This window comes from Boleophthalmus pectinirostris, unplaced genomic scaffold, assembly GCF_026225935.1.
Source record: "Boleophthalmus pectinirostris isolate CB_2022bp ecotype Guang Dong unplaced genomic scaffold, ASM2622593v1 HiC_scaffold_17, whole genome shotgun sequence".
Lineage (NCBI taxonomy): Eukaryota > Metazoa > Chordata > Actinopteri > Gobiiformes > Gobiidae > Boleophthalmus > Boleophthalmus pectinirostris.
The window spans coordinates 5,449,622-5,475,258 of NW_026571115.1; the positions used below are offsets into that span (position 1 = coordinate 5,449,622).

Here is a 25,637-nt window from a genome sequence, read left to right on the forward strand (position 1 = left end):
CCACTTCACTGCACATCCATGTGTGTCAGATGCCCTCCCGTCCTGCTGCCAGAGCCTTCACCTGCACATACACTCATCTCAGTTTGTCTCATTCTCAGTTTATGGACAGGCCGTGGCTCATGTGAAAGATCAGAACCTCCAGAATTCCCTCCCTGAGCTGCAGAAGCTGCACTAGCACTGACTCATGATGCTGCAGGAGCCTGGAGTTTAGTGAAAGACCAATGAGATGAGAGACGCATTGTCAGTTTCATTAAACCAACTGGATTTTCAGTGTTGAACCTGGCAACCCACATGAGACTCATGTGAGGCCAGTGTTGGGAAGGTGACTTTTAAAATGTATTCCCCTACAGATTACAGATTACATACCCCAAAATGTAGTTTGTAACGTAATCCATTAAATTACTTAAAGTGAGTAATGTAATCTGAATACTTTGGATTACTTGATTTGCTGTAGAGAAGCAAAGACGAGGAAATCTTCACATAAGAAGTTTTGTCTGCTAAAAGAAAATAAAAAGCCCAGACTTTACTGAACCAAATTAAAAATTTTATTGATAGAAGAGGAGGAGACACGCAGTCCACGCAGCATGATTTAGTCCTGTTAAATCCTGTTTTAGTCCTGGTTTTAGTCCTGGTTTTAGTCCTGGTTTAGACCTGGTTTAGATCTGGTTTAGTGTCCAGCAATGAGTGGAATTACCGAAAAAAAAAAAAAAAAAAAGACTAAAAAAGGGATATAGCCCAAAATGTGAAAACAGGAAAATACCTCTGTGTAATCCATTTATTTCAACAAAGTAACTGTAATCCAATTACTGCTCATGGAAACAGTAACTAACTAAATACAGTCCTGTAACTAAATAGTTACTCATAATTTGTACTCTGATTACGTAACTTCGGTACATGTAATCTGTTACTCCCCAACACTGTGTGAGGCTCATTCAGAGTTTGAGTCATTTTGAACTAAAGCACGATTCTTTTATATCCAAACAGAAAAAAATCCTAAACACAAAATACAGTTGAGGATCTGCAACTATGCTAATGTGTCGAACCCAATCTCATGTTAAAGGAAGGTTAGTGGCGCCCTCTGCTGGCTCACCACAATCAATACCACCAGTAAAAATATGAAGTAGTAATAACCGAAAAACAGACATTATTTATAGAAATAAAACTCAGCACACGTTTGTTTTGTAAATAAAATGTATATTTAAGAAAATACAGACATACTGACAGCTATGTACATTTAAACAGCAGGAGATGGACAGGTAAAGGTTCACTTCTTCGTTAACTTGGCCTGTCTGGTTTTAGGAGGCGCCCACTTCAAACACTGAGTGTCAACTGAGGAGACAAACAAAAAATACATTTAGACAAATTAGTCAGTACTATGATGCAAATGTGTGTCGTATGTCAATAAAGTATGCAGCTCTTATCCACAGTTTTGTCAACAAAATATTGTAATTGTTCTAACAACTCATCCAAAATCAAGTTAGTGATCTAGTGGAGGGTCTGCCACCTGCTCATCTCTATAGAAATGTTATTGTTTTGTCTAGAATGTTCCACAGTACAGATTAAACAGATCTATCAAGAGGGAGAGTAATGTAATGTAGCACTACTTTAAAACCACCTGTAACTGAATAAATGTAGGGTAGAGTTGTTTAATGTCACACTGTGGAATATTCCAGGCAGACAAATGACATCTCCATAGAAACAAGCAGACTATAGACAGAAAACAGAAGTTTTCAGTGCACCTTCAGATTGGATGTTTAGTAAGAGAAGCTGAAGTATTGTAGAGTAGAGTAGGGGTGGGACCTGTGATGGGGGGCTTCTTGTACTGCGCGCTCTTCAGATGCTCCTCCACCAGTTTGGGCGTGACACAGATCACGTGTTGGCCTTTCCAGTATTTCACCATGTTCAGAGACTGCAGCGTACTGATGATGTCACTCTGCGTGATACTCGTCATCTGACTGCAAAAAACAATATCCACACAAGATTTGAACCATCCACAGAGGTGCAATTTAAAATATTCAGAGCTGGGTAAAGTAGCCAAAAATTGTACTCAAGTATTAGTAAAGTTACTTCAAAATAAAGGTCCAAGAAATTGCTGTAGTAAGAATAAAAAAGTATTAAGAGTAACTTATAGGTGCACTATGTAACTTTTTGGTTGGGAGTCTGTCACCCGCTTGTTTCTGTGGAGATGTCATCGCTCTGTCTGGAATGTTCCACAGTGTGACATTAAACTACCTTACATTTATTCAATTACAGATGCTTTTATAGCTCAAAAATACCTACAAGAACTAACAGACATTGTGACTGTGAGCGGGGTCGCCACTCCTAGGGGTGTGCAAAAAATATCGGAATATCAATATATCGTATCGTTTAATGTGATGATACAGTATCGATATTGTGGGCTACTATATCGATATTTCACCAAGAGTATTTTTAGGTGTGTTTTTACTAAATTATTTTGTTACAGAGCTACATTTTTGTTGCTTGTGGAGTGAAAGGAAACTCATTTATGCCACACATTTGACATTTTCACTGTTTTGAGGATTAAAATGTTTGTTTTATATGAACTTTACACAAGAAGTGGTTTAACAAAGACTTTTAGTATCACAGCCATGATTTAGCCTTTATTTTTTATTGAACCATATCGAATCGATTTGAAATATATCATATCGAATCGAAAGTGCACTGTATCGAGGTATGTATCGTATCAGCGACTCCTTAATGATACCCAGTCCCTAGCCTCTCCACAGATCTGACCTGTAAGTTGGTCTGGTTTGGTCTCCATGAAGATAAAAAAGTTTAATGCCATACTGTGAAACATTCCAGACAAAATAATAACATCTCCATGGAGAAAAGCATTTAACGGACCCTCCACCAGAAAAGTTACACAATGCACCTTTAATGTATTGTGAAGGACAAAACATTAAATACTGAACAAAATGTGGTATTTTTAAAATAAGAGACACAGAAATTAGACAAACTGAATCAAACACAAATGGTCAAATCATTTCATACTGTCAACATAAAGCTTTGGTCACTAGACTTTTCTCAAACTTTTACTCAAGAGTACTGTTAATATAGTAAAAAAAAATATATATATATATTATTCAAGAAGGCTCTAAAGGGCAGTTCACACCAAGGCGTCAAAGCGTCCAGTTTCTATGTAAAGTCGATGTGGACGCGTGACTAGAGCGTCCTGCTTTTTTGCGGCGCGTCTTCGGCATCAGCGATCTAGACGCACGTCCAAGGTGTCAAGAAGTTGAAAATGCTGAACTTTTCACGTCAGACGCGCCACGTCAACCAATCAGGGACGAGTATCCAGAGACGCAGCGACATTATTATCAGGAAGAAAAACCCCAGAACCAGAACCACAAACATGAGCGGAACATAAATATATGCCACAATCACTGAGTTGATCGCGAGGAATACACCAGGACCGGACCAGGACTAAACCAGGACTGGACCAGGACTAAATCAGGACCGGACCAGGACTAAACCAGGACTAGACCGGGAGTAGACCGAGACTAGACCGAGACCAAACCAGGACTAGCCCGGGACTAAACAAGGACTAGACTGAGACTAAACAAGGACTAGACCCTGAATAGACCGAGACTAAACCACGACTAGACCGGGACTAGACCAAGACTAGACCGAGACTAAACCAGGACTGATCCAGTGTCATTAGCGGAGTATAAATATATATACACCCCAGTCGTCGACCCAATCTCCTCCTCTGATGTTTTATGTCACAAAAACACTCTCTCAGTCTGGTCTGATATTGTTTCGGGAAAGGACCGGGACTGGGCTTTTGTTTCCAGGGCAACGGATGCGCGTCAAGTATTTTTGTCCCGTTCATCCACGGCGTCAAAGACGCGCATCGGGGGCGTCTAAAATCAAATGCAAAGGCGTCCAAATAGAGGCATCAAGGCGTTTTTTGATGCTTTGGTGTGGATGGCCCTTAAGAAAATAGATGTCATTTTGCTTAAACACAAACATTTTTTTAAACAACATATCACTCGTTGATGGTTGTGGTCCATGATAAATCCTGCTTATATCTGTGTGTGTACCTGAGATCTTTGATTGACAGCGTTCCTCTAAAGTCCCTCAGGATCTCGAGCAGGACCCAGGACCAGTAGCTCCTGTAGCTCAGTTTGCCCAGATCTGACAGAGGCTTCTCCGGAGACCCCACCATGCTCTCCAGCTTCGACAGCTCGTAACCTGCAGGGGGCGACATGGGGGCATTGAGCCTTTTTAAACGATGTCGAGTACAGTACATGGAATAAATGAATATGGAATGTATAATGTGACTTCTGGAAAATAATAAACTAGAGGATTTTATGAACACTGAGGTTTGTCATTTGGATTTGGAAATCATTTTTTACACAAGAACGTTTTACTCTTGTTAGCTGGGTTTCAGATAACATCACAGCATGAATACAGAGGGGGTCAGTGAAAATGTCTTTTAAAATAGAGATTTTGCTGTAATAGAGCAAGTTGTTTGGTTGAGTCACTAATAGAAATGATCAGGTTCAACATTTGAGAATTTCCCGTTTAGGTATTTCTTATGAAAACACAAAGTAAGCAACAGGAAAAAGTGTCTCCTGCCCCCTTCTGAGAGGATGACATCATCACATGAAGTGTATTATTTGTACTGACTGAACGCGATGAGGAACTTTCCGTAGCCTCGGCGCTGGTACGGAGGCAGAGTGAGGATGCAGGCCACGTTATTCCCGTCCGGAGACTCTTTCTCCTGTCAAACAAACACGGAAGTAGTTCTTTTATTGTTATATTATTGGTTATTGTCGATGGCTTCTTCGGTAATTCTTTGGAAAACTGCTCTTCAACACGGACACTCCTGCAGTACAACAACTCCACCACTGCACCAGACTACAGAGAGACAGATAATACTCCCTACAACTGTACAACAACTCCACCACTGCACCAGACTACAGAGACAGATAATACTCCCTACAACTGTACAACAACTCCACCACTGCACCAGACTACAGAGACAGATAATACTCCCTACAACTGTACAACAACTCCACCACTGCACCAGACTACAGAGACAGATAATACTCCCTACAACTTTACAACAACTGCACTGCACCAGACTGCACCAGACTAGAGAGAGACAGATAATACTCCCTACAACTGTACAACAACTCCCCCACTGCATCAGACGACAGAGAGACAGATAATACTCCCTACAACTGTACAACAACTCCTCCACTGCACCAGACTACAGAGACAGATAATACTCCCTACAATTGTACAACAACTCTCCCACTGCACCAGACTACAGAGACACATATAATACTCCCTACAACTGTACAACAACTCACCCACTGCACCAGACTACAGAGAGACAGATAATACTCCCTACAACTGTACTAACAACTCACCCACTGCACCAGACTACAGAAAGAGACAGATAATACTCCCTACAACTGTACAAAAGCTCACCTTTATGTAACTGATAATACTCCCTACAAATGCACAACTCAGCCTTATGTAACATAATACTCCCTACAAATGTACAACTCAGCCTTATGTAACAGATGATACTCACTACAAATGTACAACTCAGCCTTATGTAAATGTAGGTGTTTTTGACCAGAACACAGTACATTTACTAAGTTTGCACTAGTTGACAAAAACACCATATACATTTTAAGTATCATTTCATACTGAAACCTACTACTATACAGAGGTACATTTACATATTTTTCCACTTCTCTGATGGAGTCCAACAATATTTTGGTTATAAGGACCTTAAAAACTACAAATTCACAGCAGTTAGTTTAAAAGTGTAAAAATGGTTCTCACTTTAGAAAAGTATCCGACGATATGCGCTCCTTGTTTGTTGACTTCGGTGAGGATATAAAAAATAAATGGCTCCACATCAAAGTAAAGCGTTTTGTGATCGAGGAAAAGTTTGGCCAATAGACACAGGTTCTGACAGTAAATCTGTAACAGGTAACAGGTTTAAATCCACACGTTCTGCTGTGATGTCAGATATTTTAGTTGTGTTCTGCTGCTCACTTTGTGGTCGCGTCCATCCACCTCAAACACTGAGATGTTGCTCCTTCTGTAGATCTCTTTCCCCGGAGGCTGCCTCCACTGACAATTTGACTGGAAAAAAATGTAAACAATGAACAGGAATGAAGGAAAGGCTGTGATTGATTATGTCATTTAAAGGCTCACTGAGACCTAAATGTCCCTGTGTCTCCACGGGGTCTTAATCTGGATAAAAGATGCTATAACCCCTTACTTTATACTTCTACAAACTAAACTAAAATGTCCTGAAATACATGGGATTCTTGGATTACAATAATGGACCCTTAGTCAGATGGGTGATCTCATACCTATTAGCATACTGACTAACCCTACTGTTTTCTTTGTAGCATTAGTCAGTATGTTAATCGGTATGAGATCACCCATTAGTGGCGTGTACAATTATAATATGAATCAGGGACAGTTCACACTTACGTCTTAGTTTTAACGTGTGCACTGTGAACTGAATCCTCATTTTAATATGTAAATAACCCAAAGCAGCAGTTAGACATTAGTCCTAAATGGTTCCACCCTTTTACACCAGTCTGAACGTCACCCACACTGACCAGGTGGTGTCTGAAGGTCTTCTCAAACTTCATGTACTTGAGGCAGTATTCACAAATCCACAGTTTTGGCTGTTTCCCATAATCCTCTGGAAACGGGGAGAAGTACCAGGCGTCGATCTCAAAGTTTCCGATCTGGATCTTGTCCACGTACTTCACTTTGGTGATCTGCAGTAGCGCAGAATTTGGTCAACAAATGTGGGAAAGAGTGAATGAAATAACGATAAAAAATATGTAACAAAAGATGATTAAAGAAATGTAATTACAGCTTCATGCTCCTTCTCGAGGGCGGCTGTCGTTGGGTCCATTTCTGCGTATGTCTAAAAAAAAGGAGAGAGCAGATAATCAGCTTCAGTACGTCTAGTAGTTAGGTTATTAACTAGTAGGTCTAATTCAAAACACATCTGGCAATATTTTGGGACAGAAATCATGACTAGGGACTGGTGGAGGTATGGCCTTGGTCTGGTTTGGTCTCCATGAAAATAGAAAAGGTTTAATACCACACTGTGAAACATTCCAGACAAAGTAATAACATCTCATCAAGGAAAAGCACAATAATATTAAATATAATAGTGTTAAAATAGTGTAAAATAATAGTGTTTGTGATTGTACGCACACACTCACCTTCTGTACATGGTTGATCGTCGTGTTTGCGTTTCTGGTTTCTGGTGATTTTTCGCTCTGGTTGGTCACCCAGGTCAACCCCCATCTCAGTGCTCTTCCTCACCGCATCTTTCACCGTCTTAGTGAGAGCGAGGCGATTCTTACCAACCCACTCGTCCAGACGCCTGTTGACTATTGTAAGGAAACACGTACGTTAACTATGGAATAATCTGAAGCACAAACGGGAGCGGGTGTTGTAATTACAGTTTAATACTCACATCCGACATAGTGCACATAGAACTCCTCTCTGCCCTCTTGCTCGTTCAGCCTCGACTGAATCACCTCGGCTGTGTCTGAGGAAATAGATATACACTAAAATGAAGCTGTGTGAAATTCACTTGTCATTAGGATCCAAGTTACGTACATGGCACTTTAAAATTGCCAACAAAGGTACAACAGATGTATAATCAACACCTGAGAGTGAGATAGAATAAAGACACTGTTAATAGTGTTAAATGGACCTGTCAAATTCATCTGTCCTGACATAACTGGAACATACAGTAATGTCTTATTGTTGTTTTAAGTAATTAATAGGACAATTTGATGATAAAGTAGTGGTAACTGAATACTACTCACTGCCAAAATAATGTAATGTAGGCTAGAAATTATTTATGTGATAGTTTAAAATGGGCAATTAGGGCACAACAATACTAAACACGTGGCTATAGTGTGAAAATCTTTACTGAAAATGTGATTATTATTATTGCAACACATTATAATGACAATTTTAAGAAAATCAGCGTCTATATACGGTCTTTTTTCCTGAAAATGCTTCACTGCACGGAGGATGTTATTATTTTGGATCCGTGCATGTTTGAGTCTGTTTCAGTTTCTATCTGGTGTAAAAATCTTCACATGTAACGTTAGCTATATCACAATTAAGACGAATTATGTGCAAAATATTCCTCTTGCAAGTCAAAACAAGAAACTCTTTAATTGTGTCACGGTTGGCTGCATTTAGGGGGTAACTGTAAAAACTTGGCGCTTATTTCAACGAGGTCCGCAGGGGTGAAGCAACTGTTACGTTTGTTTAATTTACGTGCGTTTAAAACCAACTTACGCCATGTTTTGTCTGTCCTTTGACATAAATACGTTTCCCCTATCTCCACCGACACTTCTTGCTCTCTCCCGCCGCCCAGAATCGCTCCTCCGTCGGCCGAGGCTCCGCTACTCAAGCCCCCGGCCTCCCGCACTCGGGCCTCCGCCTCAGCCTCGTCCTCCTCCCCGCCGCTGCCGTTGGAGGAGCACGGAGCCGGGACACTCGCCTCCAGCTCGGCCCGCTCCATGTTTTCCATGTTCCCAGAGTCCATGTCGGTATCCATCGTACTCTCCGGGTCCTTGCTGTCGCCGTAGCTGTTCTCAAACTCGGTTCCTCCGGTCATGTTGGGTCATAACAGCGGCAGAAGTGATGGAGGGATTTTAAAAACAGCGCAGATTCGCGGAGGGGCAGGTCCAAGATGGCGGCGGCGAGGCGGATGTTTCTTTATCGGCTCCGCACGCCCCTTCCTCCCGAGAACCCGCCTCCAACCAGAAGAAGGAGCCAACTTTTGAGCTGTATTTTAGTAAAAATGACATTCACATTTATTCATTTACGTTACTGTTGTAAATTATATGATGTGGTTAAAATAAAATAAAATAAAATGCTCTTCTTATCTCTTGTTCCGTAGAGCAGACCAGTGGCATTATCATTAGGATGATGTCCCTATTTACCCTGTACAGTCCCAGTTTTGAGCCCTGTGTCCCCTGTCCCAGCATATTTATCCAAAACCTGTGATTTGTCTCAGATTTATACAATAAATGTCCCAGGTGTCTCTATTTTTGACCAGTCTGATCTCTGCCAACAGTAAAGAGAGACATAAATTGTCATTTGTTTAGGCGAAATACAGAAAAGCTGCTTAAAAATGACCCTAACACGCAGGAAATTAGACTACACTGCTCATATGTCAGTCATGAATGATCTCTGTCCCAATTATCCTTAATTACACACTTGTTTCACAATTTTATTATTACCAACCACCAAAAAACAGGGATGTCCCAGTTTTTTATTTTGAAAATCTGGTCACCCTAGTTATCAGGAACCACCTGTGAACCACCTTGCAGTTATTTGGCTTCTAAAGTACTAAAGGCTAGTCTTAAACCAACTCTGGTTTAAACAGGGCTGAAATAGGCCTAAACATGGACAAAATCAAATTTCAACTGTCCAAACCAGTCTTGGCAGTGGATCCTGAGTTCTACCCTTGATACAGATACCACTGTACGAGAAATACTGCAGTAGACTATATTTAATTGGAAGACATTTGTTGTGTACGATCACTGAAAGCATCACATTTTGATAAAAGTACTACAAAAACCTAAAAGGGGGCAACATTGTCAAAAAGATAATGATTCCAGTTTTAGCTAATTCATATAATTGTAATTTTTAATTTTTTTGCTCTAATTTTTAACTTTTATATTAAAAGATGTAAATTAATAATTCCTCCTTTTGCTTTGGTCACTTTTTAAAAAAATGTGTACCATCTTTCATCACCAATCACGTTCAGTAATGCCACCTTCTTGTGCACAGTGAAATTGGACATAAGAGTTTTTTCAGTAAAATAAAACACAGTGAAACGCTATGACATTGAATAAAATTTAATAAGCATTTACTTAGTCTCATATGGCACAACATCCAACAACACGAGCACCTGTTTCTGTGCGTAAAAGTACTTAGAGCAGAGCAGATACACCCACACCACTCACTGCTGTACACGCGCCACTGTCTCCTGCTCTGACTTCTATTGTAATATGTCACACTTGTTTTCAGAGAGCCACAGTCACAACCTTTTGCCCTTTGTCATAGCACCTCCTCTCTGGTTCTCTCCCTGTCCACGGGCCTGTTAGGGGGGCCTCTCCTCTGGCTCTTTCCCCCTCTGTAGCACTGTGAGTGTGGGTGTCCCCCTCTGCCGATGGACCCTCTTCCCTCCCAGTGATGCCTCATCGGAGCTGGGTGGTGGTAGTGGTGGTGGGGCCCTCTTCTCCTGCCTCGATGCCCCCTTTCCAGGTCACTTTTTGGGGCTTCCATTGTGGCATCTGGGGGGGTTGCATGGTTGTAGTCTTCCTTCAGTAGTCGTGTATTCGTTGTATGTTTGCTGTGTTTTGTTTCGTTGGAGCAAAGGGAGAGATGGTCCAGCTGGTCTGTGATTGGCCGCTGCCTGCCCCCGTGTCGTTGGCCCCTCCCATGGGAGTGTCTCCGGGGGTTATGGGGGTCCCTGCACTGGTGCATGCTGGGAAGGCTTGGGTCAGTCCCTGTGATGGGGTCAGGGTTTGGTGGAGAGGGTAAGTCCAAAGAGGGATCCAAGTCTGGGTTTTCTGATGCAGCGGGAGCCTGTGGGCAAGAAAGATTAAAAACTAAAGTCTTCAAAACCGCAAACAGCAAAAAAGCTTTCCACTATGGATAAAATGACTTCATATAAATGGAAAAGAATAGAGCACAAACTACACATTTGATCATATAGACAGTGTCAGGTGGAAACAGCAGAAAGCTTTAATTACCAGGAAAACAGTCATATGATTTTTTTGGGATATGGCCCACCTCTCCTCCACTTGCATTTTGATCACGTAAACACATAAATGTAAACACAGCACACACAGAGACTCCATGTGCAGTCTGAGGTGTCACTGCAGACTGTCTAACCTGTATGTGGATGAGGAAGCGGTTGGACTCCTCCTCGGGGTCAATGATCCCTCCGTTTGTTTTCTGTTTTTCCAGAATCTTCTGCAGTTCGCTCCATTTCAGCTGAAACTCTGCCGAGCTGATCACTGCCTCATCCACCTGAAATACAACACAATGCTTATGACGCTATCAAAGCCCAGGGGAAATACACAGTCAGAAAATGATGAAGTTTATCACAGACGAGAACTTAAGCCTTAAGTTAAAGCACTCTACAAGGAGGAAAACAAAAAGTGTTTTTCTAAAGAAATCATCATGATCTTACCTCTGGCAGCAGAGGGGCCGGGCAGGACAGCAGCTGGGACACGTCGTAGTTCAGAGATTCTCTACAAACGGGACACACCACATTCAGCTCCTGTGGGAGAGACTCTGTCAGAACATGGGACATGTGTTTGCACAAAGAAAGATGCACCTAACTTTGGTTCACATCTCCACAAATGTTTAACGGGCAAACAGTGTTTAGAAGGAAGCACAAGTTTGCTTCAAAGTTTGAACATGGCCGATAAACAGAAGCAGATTATTGTGTAGTGGAGCTGTTTGTGAGTGTTGGTTTATGCTGGTGGTTTCTACAGAAACACTTGACCTGTTTTTGTGCGTCGTCACGAGTCTTGTCCTCTTGGAGCTCTCTCTGTCTCTGCTCCAGCTCGTGCTCTGAGTGCTGCACGTATCGTCCCAAACAGTGAGAGTGGAAGTAGTGATAACAGCATGTTTTGGTCAGAGTCTCCCCCTCCTGGACACAGTGACAGTAGAGTTAAACAGTGTAGTAATGTGTGAGCTCTGGGAGAGAGTAGGCAGAGGCTGGAGGTTAAGTTTGTTCGGTATCATATATTGAAACAGTAAATAGACAAACATATAACATAAAGTGCAGACATGTTCAGTGTGAATGGCCTTTCCACATATTTACAATAGAGACAAGAGCAGCACAAATAAGTGCTTAATTCAACATTCAACAACAAAGCAACAAATGCAACAAACAATATTCAGTATTCAGCACAGACATAGAAAAGAGTTTCAACAATAATAAAACCCGAACCAACAGTTACGAAAGCTTTTTAACGATTCTTCAGTTGAGTTCAGTCCTCAGACTCTAGGCCTGCTCCATTAGCTTCATCTGACCAAGGAGTCTGTGTGAAGTACCAGAGCTGCAATGAATACAATGTACATGTGGATAACATTACGACATTCAAGTGCCAATGAAGAGAGAAAATCAGCGTCCAAGTGTCTAGCCCATAGAAGTCATGATAAAATCAGCCCGATCACAAAAACGAGAGCAGTGACTGGCTGACGGGCATATGTGACTGCACAACCCTAAATCTCCAGTGAATATTGACAAATACCACATGATTTGGAGTAGTGCAGTTTCATAAAGATTTGCTGGTCAAAATTTGACACTGGGGCCATTATGACTGTAACTGCGGTGCTATGAAAACCTACAGAGTCCTGACCACCAGAGGACACCCCTTCACTCTCTGTGTTTGCATGAAGTAAATCATCAGGGATTTCAGTACTGCCCTCTGGTGGCCAGTTGGGATAAAAAGAACTTTTTGAAGCAAAAATCCCATGATAGAAACATTAACAGCCTGCAGGTAACACAGGTACTATCACTGTGTTGAAAATGCTCTGTTTCAGTTGGTAAAAGCTGATTTTACTCAAACATAAACCTGAGCAGTACCTTAAAGTCGTACAGACAGATGACGCAGTTTCCATGAGGAATGTTGCTCTCAGTCAGGATTTCTTTAGCTTTCTGTTTAAGAAAATATAAAACACATTTATGTAAAAACTCATTAAAGCTTCAACTCAGTGAAATAACCCAATATTCTAATCACCTCTATGAGCTGGTACAGAACAGGGGAGCCCACACTGGACTGAGCCTCAGCCTGGAGGCACTTCTGAACACTGGGACAGACAAAGAAAATTTAAAAGATGTATTATTTAAATGTCTGGATTTGTAAAATGTGACAGATAAAATTTACTAAATAAATACCTGTTAATTTTGTCATCCGAGAGGCCTCTAGGATTATGAATGGAGATGGAGGGGGAGGACAACGGGTACTGAGGAAAATAAAGATGCATTATTGTTAATATACTTTAAGAATAGTTTGCGTTCAAGTTCTAGCATAAGAATCATTTCAGATGGAGAGCAGGGACTTGTAGAAATGTCTGGGAGATTTATTGAAAGAAATCTCCAAACTTATTTTGAACCTTGAACCTTCTTGTTGATTGTTGTTTGGGATCGGCTCCTCAAACTTGTCATATTAATGTTATGTCTCCAAGTCCTTTCAACTGACAACAACCACGTTTTTGGGGTTGAATAATGGCACCACTTTCTGAAGCTGTTGCACACTTTTGTACTGACAGAGAAGAGAGTGAACTTTGTGCCAGCTTTGTCTCATGTGGATAGGCCCAGTAATTACAGAGATATAAAGGTCAATAAATCTGCAGTCTGATAGTTACAGCAAACTCCACCATACACCTGTCTCTAGCTCAGGTTCAACTATAGATTCTAGATATTGTGGTGTTGTGGTGCATTAGAAGTATATTCTTAATTCTTTGTCATCACCTTCTGATCCAGAGTCAGTGTGAGCGTGAGGCGAACAAACTGAGACACAGAGTCCTGAGCTGTGGACGGGTGAAGCACCAAACGCACCTCCCAACCTCTGGAACACACAAGTACAGAAGAGATACTAAAATAAAACTAAATATAACATGGAGACATTTTAACAAAAGGCTGCGCAAACATGTGAAGAATCTCTGGGCCTTCCTATGTGGAGTTTGCATGTTCTTCCTGTGTCTGGGTCTGCCCTGATTCCTACTGGCCGTAGAAATCCGGAAAAAGGTGTCACACACTGCTGAAGACTACAGATGACAAGTGTAACCCCAGAGATGCTGCTTATGTCTCATGCACACCAGAAATCTGATCATTTGATTTCTGGAGTAATCAGATTACTAAAGTGTCTCAAAATCAGTTCCATCTGATGAGACTAATCTGATTTCACACCCGAGCAGGTTTTGACAAGAAAAAAAATACAGAAAGGTCAAACTAATGTGGCAAAGATGAGAATGAAAGAGAAAATGTTAGTTTTAAAAAGTTCTTTTAAAGCTAACTGCACTTACAACATAAGACAGTTTATCTAAAAATTACTTAATTCTATGGCAGGTGTCACCCGGTGTTTTTGATGATCAGATTTCTCTTGTGCATGAAAACCCACACCAAAGATCAGAATCTTTATTAGGTTATCTGATTTTTACTGGCCATGTTAAAATGTACCCAGTTGCTTAATGACAGATACACCCACACACCCCCAACCATCCACTATGAACACATGAGGCCTTGTAGCTTTCATTTTTCATGACTTTGAGAAGTTTGCACCAAAAATATAAATGATTAAACCTCCTGACTGGTTACAGATGAAGTCTAGTTGTAAATACACCAACCACAAATGACGCCGACACTGCTAATGACATAATAGCCAAGTTGTGAGTTTAAAATCTGTCAAAATCATTGTAGAAAACTCTTAAAATTCTCTTACCCATCGTCTGTCCGCTCCACCTGCAGCTCGTCCAGATAAATGGACTGTAGCACCTCGATCTCAGACGCCACACTGCACAATAAGAACATTTCAACCTGTGTTATTGTTACATTTAAGCTCTGTGTTCATGTTAGCGCAGGGGGCTAAGGCTAGCACCGTTAGCATGTTTTTGCTAAGTAACAGCACGGGCCGGAGCTGCAAACCATAAAAACAGTTTACCAGCTCCATTGTAAACATATTTATCAGGCTGTCGCGTATTTTAACAGCTTTTATTCGCTTTAAACATGATTTCACACTCACTCGCACTCTCCGGCCATCGTCTGTCAGAGGAGCCGAGAAACAGGCACAAACTGTTAAAAGTCCCGGAAAAAAAGTCTCCAAAACAAAACAAAAGCGTGGACTAAAAAATTCCCACGTCAACAGTGCAAAAAAATCAACTCAATATTTCGTCGTGGAAAGAGTTTTGAGATGTGTAACTGTGCGCTAGGTATTTATTATTTTTTTTATCCAAATAAAAATAATGTTTCAGCTTTAATCAAAGGCGATGGCCTGAAAACACCACCCTCCTGTGGTCGCTCTGTGGAATTGCAGTAACATTTGTTTTATTACGAAAGTCCAAAGCGGAAGCAGTTTTGCAAGGAATAATTTTAGCTTTACTTTTAGTTGTAGTTCTGACATCTAGCCACAAAAGGGCAGAGTTTGTTATAAAGTCGAAAGAAAAGTGTTTTTTAAACAATTAATTTGATCATATTAAAATAATTACTCTTCAAACTGTTTTTGCTGTTTAACTGTACGGCTAGTTTCACATTTTTTATTTTGATAAAAAATAAGTAAAAAAAAATAAACAAAAACAAAAAACAAAAAAAAACCACCTAATCGTCATAGATTGCATGAACTTTACTGAAGAGGCGCATAGAACTATAATAAAATCTGACTAGAACAAGAACTACAGAACTCTAATAAAATAGATCCATGAAGAGGTGATGGCCCATGGATCTGTAATAGTTCTATGTGACGGCCTGAAAACACTGCCCTCCTGTGGTGGTTCTCGGGAATTACAATGACGTTTATTTTCTTGTGAAAGTTCAAACAGGAAGTACTTTTAGTTGAAGTTCTTAACTGTGGCCACAAGAGAAAGAGTAGTTTGTAATAAAACTGGAAGTATTTCGTGATCAGTTTCTTTGATCAAATTTACAAAACAAGTATTTTGTAATTGTGTTGCTTTTTTCTTCTTTGTTTTACATTTACAAATGTAAACAAATGTAAATGTATAAATAAAAATGATAAAAGTGAAATATTGATGTGTAAAGCTCTACTCACTGAGCATTAATAATAAGAAGGGAAAACGTAGGCCAGAGGAGGTTGTAATTAATTAATTAATGTATAATTATATAAAATCATATTATTAATTTCATAATAAAATTTTGTACTGATATAAATTTATGTTATTATATTCCAATGTTGCAAACAGGATAACATGAAATTAATGTTTTATTCCTAGTTTGATACCTCATGTGGCCATTTTAATTAATTAATTTATTAGTATGGGCATTCTTAAATAATATAGTTTTAGATAAACCTATCATATTTTCTCTATTTGAAAACTCAAGTTCAACTCGTGCGATTCTATATATGTGTGTGTGTGTGTGTGTGTGTGTGTGTGTTTATTTGTTTGTTTTTATTTTGGTGGCTATTACCGGAAGTAGTTTTGCTCTTAAAAGATTTGAGCTATTATTTCAGTTGCAGCCTGTGACCACGTGATACGTTAAATTGCAGCATTAATACATGTGTTTTTTAATATTTAATGTCCTGCATTAGAAATAGAACATGAGTTGATTAATGAAGTACTTTTTAAACTTTATTCTTGCTCTTTTAACTGCTTTTTTATGGTCAGCGGTAGAGGGCAGCACGCGCGTCAGCTCTGACCGGAAGTAGTCCTGGACCCGCGAGAACAGAAACATGCTGCACAATCTGCTGCAAAAATATGAAAATACATGAACATTTTGGGCTATTTCAGCTCCACTGCGGGACTTTACGGTGCGGTATGTCCGGGAGCCTCCGTGTGCGCTGCTCGTAGGGACATGTTCCGCTGTTACTGGATGTTTTTGTATGTTTAGGTCTGATTTTGTGAAGAGTTTGTGAGAATGGAGGAGGCAGCGATGGAGTCCGCAGAGTCCACTCTGAACATGAGTCTTTCTGAAGCCTGGGACTCTGCCACCAAGGCTCTGGTGAGGACGACACTTTACCACTGTTATATTAGCTTTTCATTATGAAGAGAATCGGGGCTAAACCGGGATTAAACCGAGACTACACCACGACTAAACCAGGACTTGACGAGGTCTAAATCTAGATCTGACAGATGGGATTAACCAGGAGTTGATCTTGGACAGATCAAGACTGAAACGAACTAAACTAGGACTTTACCAGGACTTTACAGGACGATACCAGAACTGAACAGGACTACTACACAAAAGGTTTATTAGCCAATTCTGAAGCAATCACTACAAACAGCAACATATGGTATTTGTTGAGTGTTAAGTGTTGAAACTTATGCCACACTCCAACCCAGTTGCATCCAGAAAATGATGAGTAATTGAGTAATACATTTGATGATGAATATTTTTGCTTAGTTTTTTTGTCTAGTATAAAGACTCTGCTCCTCTGCTGGCTCTTTCTCCTCTGTACCATAATAAACTCTCTCTCACTCCTCTGTACCATATATTGACTGTCCGTCCTCTCTCCACAGCTGTCTCCCTCCCCTCTGCCTCTCTCAGACGCCCTGTCTGTGCTCAGAGCTCACGGCGTAGAGTGTTATTTGGGGGGTTTCCTGTTAGAGGCGCTGCAGATGCGTCTTTCGGAGTCTGTGGTTCCTGAGTTCTGGTCTGGACTGAAGCGAGCGGAGAATGACGTGGACGAGAGGGGCCGTGCCGGGGTCCTGGTCTCTGCTTTTCAGACGCTGCTCGACAGACTGGACCCTCTGCTCCGTGAGTCTCTGTTTAGGTTAAATAGCCCATGTTACACTTTTCTGATCTGTTATAATGTAGTTTCCTCATCACTAACATTTCATTCACACATGTTTAACACAGTTCTCTCAAACATAAAATACTCCTCGCTACCTTGTGATGTCACGTGGTAGTACAATAAGTGCATATACCTTCGTTAGAATCATTCCAGCCCTCATTAGAATAATTTCAGCCCTGGATATTCTTATCAGTCTTGTGTGGATGACATCTCCAACCTCTTCAGGCATGTTTTTGATGAGTGAATAGCATTATAAAGACCAACACACCCACTCTCTAAAGTCTTCAGTATTTAATCATCTCCTCTCTGGTTGTAGGTGCCCTGGAGCGTCTGCAGCCCCCCTTCAGCTCTGCGTCCGCCTCTGCCCCTGCTTCTGTCCCTGTCTCACTCTCTGACCGTGCCCACACAGTGATCCGGGCCCTGCTCCTCTCGCGCCCCTGTCCGGAGCTGGAGGAGAGAGTTCTGGAGTTCTACAGCCGAACCTTCTCAGTGTACATGAGGCAGGAGGGGGGAGAGGGGGGAGAAGGGGGAGATGGAGTGGAGGTGCCGGAGGAGGGGGCAGACGGCCAGGAGGGGGCGCTGTGTGCTGGGTGTGCAGTGAACACAGAGGAGTGCTGGTGCAGAGAGGCCCTGGAGCAACTACAGCGCCTCAGCCATGTCCTGTGAGTGTGACACAAAAACACATGTGCATGCCTAGGTCTTCACACAGGTGCTCTCAAAGAAGCTCCAGTCCTGTTTTAGTCCGGATTTAGGTCAGGTGGTACTCCAAGCCAAATATATCTTTAGGTGGTCCTAGAAGGAACCAATAAAGTCCAAACTAAACAGCACATATGAGAAAACTGGGTCTTAAAAAAGTCTTAAATTTCATGTTCCTAAATGAAGGCTTTAAAAAGTCTTAAATGATGTTGTCCAAGTCTTATTTTTTTCACAAAGGTCTTGAATTTCATTAGCCTATTTTTTATGTTTATTCAACCGGGCTGCAGTGTAATATTAAACAGAGGGAGGAAAAAAAACATGAAATCACTTAATGTGCATGAACGTCTAATATAGAGTATGCACAAACAATACTTTGGTTTCTGGTGCCGGTGGCAATGAGTAAACAATCAGTAGAGTGGAGGAAGACTTTGGATGGATCATGGGGAAGTGTAAATTTAATCCACAGTGGCTCTTAGATTCTAGATATAGTTCGGTCTTTGGTTGGTCATTTTTAGAATTGGATCTGTTTTGTCCGCTTGCTTAGTGGGTGCAATGTTGGTCTTAAATTTCATTTAAGTGGTCTTAAAAAGGTCTTTAAAAGTCTTAAATTTAGGGCAGTCAAACCTGGGGATACCCTGGTCAGGAGATGCACTACAGATGTACAGATAAATCGATATAATGTCTGTTGTTCCTTGTGTTTGTATGCAGGCTACAGCTCCTAGAGTGGGTGTTTATTGTATTTTGTTCTATTATAGATGTGTTTCACAGGTGTAAACTACAGCTCTGGGAGTGGGTGCTTATGTATACTTGTCTTCAATATAGAGAGATGTGCCCTGTGTTTAGGTGTAAGCTGCAGCTCTTGGAGTGGGTGAGTTCGAAGGCTGTGACTCAGATCCTGCACAAACTGATCGAGCAGAGGATGGAGAGACACTGCAGAGGAGAGTACGAAAGGTCCTTCCTCATGGACTTCCAGGAGGTAAACAACCATCTGCAGAAATAGGAACGCAGAGCATTCATATTCAGAATATTTAGAACACAGATAGTGGCATTATTAAAACGTAAACTGACTAGATGCCTTCAGTCACCACAATACAACCTTTGTTTGGATAAAAAGGTCTAAACTACAGGGTTAAGCAGCTTTTAGTAAAAATAAGACCCCATGGAGAAAATATTTCATCCTTTGTCATTTTTTTTTTTCAAATTGTGACTATTCTGATCTGTTTTCTCTTTCTGTCTCCCCCTAGTGGTTGGAGCAGGTTCTGGGTTGGCTCAGTAAAGTCTTTTCCAGTGAAGCAGACAGGGGCCGCTCCTCTGCTGCCTCTCCCAGCTCCCCTCTCTCTCCTCGGACTCACACTCCAGCCACAGCCCCTGCTCCTCAGGGGGGTCCTGGTTCTCCCATGGACGCCGCTTCTCCCGTGAATACTGCGTCGCCCGTTGGTAGGCTGTCACGATACTGTACTGTGTGATACTATCGTTCAATATGTGATAAATAGAACAATACGTTTGGGTCATTTATGTGGCTGTACAAATTGGGAAAATCTAACTGTGATTTCAGCCGATGTGTTTCTTTTATTTAGTTGTTTAAAAATGTTCGATTGTAACATAATGATCCACAAGTGTCATGGATTAGAACTATAGCGAGCACAAAATGTCTGATTTAAATATTGTTGTTTGTAGTTTTTATAGTTTATATTTTCTTCAACAATATATCTCTTCTTTAAATGTGTTACTGTAACAGGCCTGGGTGCTGGGTGTCCCTTGGGTGCTGGCTCAGTGCTGAAACAGTGGAGGTGTCACATGCACCAGTTTTTCTGCAGAATCTACGTCAATATGAGGATCGAGGAGCTCTTCAGCATCATACGAGGTGAGTGTCTTTTAAATATCTAAAATAATCAGATATTAGGGTGCTGTGTTCATTTACTTGATTACATTTGTTTTGTTAGATTTCCCAGAGTCCAAACCTGCGATCGAGGATCTCAAGTTCTGTTTGGAGCGAACAAACCAGAGACAGCAGCTGCTCACGTCACTGAAGACTGCGTTTGAGAGTCGCCTTCTGCACCCAGGTCTGTGCCAACGCATCTGTATTCTACACAACAAATACAATCCGTTTGTGCCCGAGCGCCCGGCTCTGGGGTGAGGTGGTTAAGTCAGGGTCTACCTGAAGGTGAAATTATTAAACCAACCAAAAACAAGGGGCTTATTCTGCTTTCTCTTAGCTTATGTAAAATATTATATTAAATATGCATTTATTATCAGTAAAATCAGTGGTTGATTTGAAGTTTATCTGAGGACTGTTGATAGTAAAAAACTCTGTGTACTACCACTGAGAATTCATACAAGCAACACATTCAAAGTTCCAGTGTAATCCTGCTGTGCTGTGCATGTTTATATCCAACCATAATAAAACACAAAGACATAATCTCACTGTGAGTGACTTTGAGTGGAACCGTAGAGCGTGTGTGGATTGTGTGGAACTGTTGTCATACTCGTACTCTTCCTCTGCTCCAGGTGTTCACACGTCTGATATTCTGACCGTTTACATCTCAGCCATTAAAGCTCTGAGAGAACTGGATCCTTCCATGGTCATCCTGCAGGTCGCCTGTCAGCCCATCCGAAAGTACCTACGGTAAATAACACTACGGGAGTGAGGGGAGTGAGGTGAGGATTTGCCCACTAACCAGAGGATCAGCGATTCAAACCTCATATTTTATACCACTGATATGTCATAACCTGTAAAATGATGCTAATATGACCCTCATGAATAATGGAGTTACCCAAAACAGAGAGATGATTTAAGACTCACACTTGACACATTCTTTACGCATGTCAAGATGCTTGTCTCAGTCACGTGATACATTAACAGTAATATTAAACCCACAAGTTAGCAAAGCCAGTCTGTGAAAATATTGTCTGACATTAAACTGGTCCGTGGCGCAAAAACGGAGACCGCTGACTTATAGTACAGGTTACTTTTAGACAGATGCAACTGAGAGAATTTGGTCGTTTTTCAAAATAAAACAATGTTCAGACTCTGATAATAAATAAAACAGAAATAAAAATAAAATATAATAATATTCTTTCTGTGTGGTCCGGAGGTTGGGGACCGCTGCTATCTATCTGTCTAGAATCAGATCAGAATCAGGATAGTCTCTGGTCTGGACTATGGTCTCAACTCAGCTCTGGCCCCTGGTCTCTGCTCTTGAATCATATGTTTGTGGTGCATTTAAGGATTCGTGAGGACATTGTTTGTCCCATTGTGACTGGCCTAGTCTCTGGTTTGGACTCTAATCTCTGGTTTGGACTCTGGTCTCTTTCGTCTCTTGTCTAGTCTTTGGTCTTAAGTCTGTATTTGTGGTGTGTTTAAGGACTCGTGAGGACACTGTTCGTCAGATCGTGGCTGGTCTGACTGGAGATGCTGAGGGCTGCACAGACTTGGCCTCAGAGCTGTCCAGAGGAGACCCAGTGACTCTGGAGCTGCAGGAGAGTGACGAGGAGGGGACTGACCCAGAGGAGTGGATGCCCGATCCAACCGACGCTGTGCCCGGTAAGTGAACGCATCACAGCCACAATACTGTACTCCAGTGCTTCTCAAATATTTTCTGTCATGCCCCCCCTAGGAAGAATAAAACATCTCGCGCCCCCCCCGCGTGACTATAAATAGTATCATTTGTCTATAAAATTGTTATAAGTACACCTCTGCGTAACACTGCCACCTTATATGATGCCAACAACGCTCGCTGGTTTACTGAAGTAGCAGTCACAAAGCGGGATGATTGTCGGCAATATTCGGCACGTTTTCGCTGAAAAAACTCAAGCGGCTTATCAGAGTGATTGGGGTGTAATGTATTTAAGTGACGCCTTAATTTATTGGGCTTCATGCTGTCCGCTGCCAACATTTTTAGACACAGTAAGCACACCGGTCTTTCCTCGTCTCCCACCGTAGTCACAGTGAAGCCAAGCGCTACATATGCTTCGTCATATTTCCTCGTCTTAGCTTTCGGGAGATTTTCGTTTGTCTCTTTATCTCCGTCTCTCTCCACCTGTCTTCTCATCCCTGTTAAAAAAATTTTCATGGTGTCACTTGAGGGTCTGCTACACTTCGTGTCTACACTTCATACTCAAACTCTGTGCTGTGTGCAAAGCGCGCATGCTCAGTGCAAACAAAACTCCTACACCACCGAGCGAATGCTCCCTGCGCACACTCTGCCAATGAGCGCCACTGCCCCCTAATGTAGTGGAAGTGCAATTGCACTTTATTCTAGGACAGTAAAAAAAAAATCTAAATAAAAAAATAAAAAAGCATGTTCCCCGAGGTCAAACGCGCCCCCCTTGACGGAGCCACGCGCCCCCCCGCCCTATTTGAGAAGCACTGCTGTACTCTGCAGTAACAAAACAAAAAAGATTCCAGTCACATGACCTTAGCATCTGTTTGTGCCTCAGATAAGTCTGGCTCAAAGCGGCGCTCCTCTGACATTATCAGTCTGCTCGTCAGTATCTACGGCAGCAAAGACATCTTCATCGATGAGTACAGAGCTGTGTTAGCCGACCGCCTGCTGCACCAGCTCAACTACAACACCGCCAGGTAACACTCCACTCACCGCTGGGTAATGCACACGCCACCGGGTAACACTCCACTCAACGCCAGGTAACGTGTTTTTAAACAAAATATTGCCAAACCTGTGACGTAATGAGCAGCTTTCTGGTCTCCCAAACACCAGGCCAAGTTCACACATCTACAGTGTTCTGATGGGCAGGGGGCGATGATAAAGGCACTGAAAGATTCCTTGTGTGTGGGAGGTTATTCAGTGCTTTCAGCAACACTGTCTGGTGGTCAGGAGGGAATCATAGAACCATAGTTACATTCTGAACTTTCATTGTACCAGATAAACTGATCAGATTCTCTTGTTGTGGTGTTTCTGTTTCAGAGAAATCCGAAATGTGGAGCTGCTGAAGCTGCGTTTTGGAGAGTCGCACATGCACTACTGTGAGGTCATGCTCAAGGTAAAGGACACAACCAAAACTACTCCTTTGACAAAATGCTCCAGGGGCAGCTGCATACTCCAGGCCTGTGGATATGTTTGTTTTTAAAAGTCCATCTCCTGCTCCCTCAGGACATGGCGGACTCACGCAGAATAAACGGAAATGTTCGTGAGGAAGAGTCTCGTCTGAATAAAGAAGAGCAGCCAACTCTTCCCCTCTCCGCCATCATCCTCTCCTCTGAGTTCTGGCCCACGCTCAAGGAGGAGAAACTAGAGCTCCCCCCTGTGGTGACCCAGGCCATGGAGGAATATAAGCACCGCTACGAGAAGCTAAAGGTAACGAAAACGTGTATTATGGAGCTGGAAGGTTAAAAATAATTTGAAAGATTTCACTTGGCCAATCATAGTACGGCACTGGGGCTTGTATAGCACTGTATTGTGATAATTTTGTAACGTGAGGCCCTGATAATCGTCCCTTTCTGCTTCACACTGACCGTGGCTGTTGTTGTGTGGCCAGGCGATGCGCACTCTGAGCTGGAAGCCTCATCTGGGCTCAGTGACTCTGGACGTAGAGCTGGAAGATCGAACCATCACAAACCTCACAGTGTCTCCCATCCACGCAGCAATAATCCTGCACTTCCAGGACAAGAGTACGACTCCTCTTTGCACTATGTCTAATCTTATCTGCCCTGTGTTAAAACTCTAATGCACGTCTCTGCTTCCACCTTTAGGTGAGTGGACTCTGGAGGAGTTGAGCGCACAGCTGGGGGCCCCTCGAGACCTTGTGCACAGGAAACTGGCCCTGTGGCAGCAGCAGGGCATTCTACGGGAAGAAGCCGGGGGGCGCTACAGTGTCATGGAAACGGGCTCTTCCAGAGAAAAACTGGAGCGAGGTGTGATGCTCATCGACAGCGACGAAGAGCGGGACTCAAACACAACCACACAGTCCGAGCAGAGGGAGGAGAAATTACAGGTACGACTGCACAGATTTTTAAAACAAGGGAGTGGATCCATGTACACATAACATAAATGGTGACACCAATCTCAACACAAAATGATCATTTAAAGGCCTTGTACTAGATTTTCTGTCTTAAAAACATGAAAAACAGAGTTAGTTCACTTTAAATACTTTGCAGTGGTCCAAACTTAGTCCTTGCTTTCCTAACTCATTCAGAGCAAGTGTCTAAACTCTTTTCACTACTTTCAGAGACCACATCAGAGTTTTGCCTTCACACTAATACTAACAACAACTACCATGCCAACAGTGCCACATCTTTACCTTGCTGAGCCTTCCTGACCCGTCCCTGATCCTAACCCATGTGTTGTTGTTGCAGCTGTTCTGGGCCTATATTCAGGCCATGCTCACAAACCTGGACAGTATGACTCTAGAGCGCATCCACTCGATGCTCAGGATGTTTGTTGCCACGGGACCCGTTGTCACGGAGATGGATGTGGAGGAGCTCGAGGCGTTTCTACAGCGAAAGGTCCGGGAGCATCAGCTGATTGGGTCTGCGGGGGTCTACAGGCTGCCCAAGTCCAAGTGAAGGTCCAGCAGCCATACGAGAATCAGGAGATGAACAATGGACAATCTCACGGACCCTGTGTCACCTAAAGGTGTTTTGTAGTGACTTGGGGACAGACTGTATTGTTACACAGCACTTATAATTATCCTCTAGTGACTGTTTTCAAATAAATGTTTCAATAATGGATCCAAAGGTGAAGTTTTGTGTCGTTTAGCATAAAGATGAGCATTATCTAATTTTAGTCTTGGTAAGATTTGAGTAAATATGATTTGCACTTATGTATATCCACGTATCGGGTTGGGCCAACATCTCGTGAGATATTTTCGCGTGTGTTTACATTTGTATTGAACAAAGAAAGATTAACTGCCAAGCTACACTCAGTGCTACAATTACAGCAAAAATATTAAATAAATACCTTTGTGTGGTATTATAATCATGTTTATATTGTGTCTAATGTCTTGCAATTAAGACCTGGGAGCCACAATTTAATGGCAATACACCAGGTTACCACCAGAGGTCATCAAAACCTTGATCCCTTTTAAACCTGGACCTGATTTTTGTCCTGAAGTTAAAGATAAATGTTGTTCATCATAAATTGCTCAGTAGTTTCCTTATTACAGCTAAAAACCCTGGGTAATCATCTGCCTAAATTTTCTGTCATGCTAGAAAGGTGTCAAAAAAGCAAACAGTAGAAAAAGAGCTTTAAGTGAACTGTATGACACTATGCCCGTCAGTTTTTTCTGTGTCATGGTGCAACATCACAGCAGCTGACAGGACTGAGTGAACAGGCCCAAAAGTTCATAATCTGTATGACTAAAGCATGTTGCTGACTCATGGTTTGAAATCAGGAACAGGAATTTTAATAAGTTTGAAGTATGTACTCAGGAGCAATCTGAACT

The 25,637-nt window shown here is 41.9% G+C and overlaps 3 protein-coding genes across 5 annotated transcripts; 1 reads left to right on the forward strand and 2 right to left on the reverse strand.

Annotated features, from left to right (window-relative positions):
* Positions 1 to 1,173: 1,173 nt before the first annotated feature.
* Positions 1,174 to 8,763, reverse strand: kat8 (K(lysine) acetyltransferase 8). The gene is given in 12 exon segments (XM_020918468.2): positions 1,174 to 1,329; positions 1,801 to 1,955; positions 4,065 to 4,215; positions 4,654 to 4,747; positions 5,827 to 5,967; positions 6,043 to 6,132; positions 6,621 to 6,785; positions 6,884 to 6,937; positions 7,242 to 7,260; positions 7,262 to 7,412; positions 7,499 to 7,573; positions 8,341 to 8,763. Coding segments are annotated over 12 exon segments (1,482 nt in total). The 5' UTR covers positions 8,663 to 8,763; the 3' UTR covers positions 1,174 to 1,264.
* Positions 8,764 to 9,895: 1,132 nt separating this feature from the next.
* rnf25 (ring finger protein 25) lies at positions 9,896 to 15,075 on the reverse strand. The gene is made up of 10 exons (XM_020918469.2): positions 14,820 to 15,075; positions 14,520 to 14,591; positions 13,550 to 13,646; positions 12,974 to 13,041; positions 12,816 to 12,885; positions 12,662 to 12,733; positions 11,573 to 11,719; positions 11,255 to 11,344; positions 10,954 to 11,091; positions 9,896 to 10,644 (listed from the first exon to the last, which is right to left on the reverse strand). The coding sequence occupies exons 1-10, from the start codon at positions 14,834 to 14,836 to the stop codon at positions 10,114 to 10,116; spliced, it is 1,302 nt and encodes a 433-aa protein (XP_020774128.2). The 5' UTR covers positions 14,837 to 15,075; the 3' UTR covers positions 9,896 to 10,113.
* Positions 15,076 to 16,421: 1,346 nt separating this feature from the next.
* On the forward strand, positions 16,422 to 24,924 carry anapc2 (anaphase promoting complex subunit 2). Of its 3 annotated transcripts, none has more exons than XM_055152435.1 (16): positions 16,422 to 16,556; positions 16,637 to 16,747; positions 17,266 to 17,503; positions 17,857 to 18,202; positions 19,080 to 19,212; positions 19,481 to 19,673; positions 19,975 to 20,100; positions 20,180 to 20,299; positions 20,745 to 20,862; positions 21,602 to 21,780; positions 22,677 to 22,818; positions 23,162 to 23,237; positions 23,348 to 23,551; positions 23,733 to 23,865; positions 23,947 to 24,188; positions 24,550 to 24,924. In XM_055152435.1, exons 2-16 carry the CDS (start codon positions 16,664 to 16,666, stop codon positions 24,757 to 24,759), a joined length of 2,544 nt encoding a protein of 847 aa, XP_055008410.1. In that variant the 5' UTR covers positions 16,422 to 16,556; positions 16,637 to 16,663; the 3' UTR covers positions 24,760 to 24,924. The 3 variants fall into 3 exon arrangements, with proteins under 3 accessions (XP_055008410.1, XP_055008409.1, XP_020774124.1); XM_055152434.1 differs by having other exon boundaries at positions 16,427 to 16,561; XM_020918465.2 differs by having other exon boundaries at positions 16,428 to 16,747.
* The last annotated feature ends 713 nt before the right edge of the window (positions 24,925 to 25,637 follow it).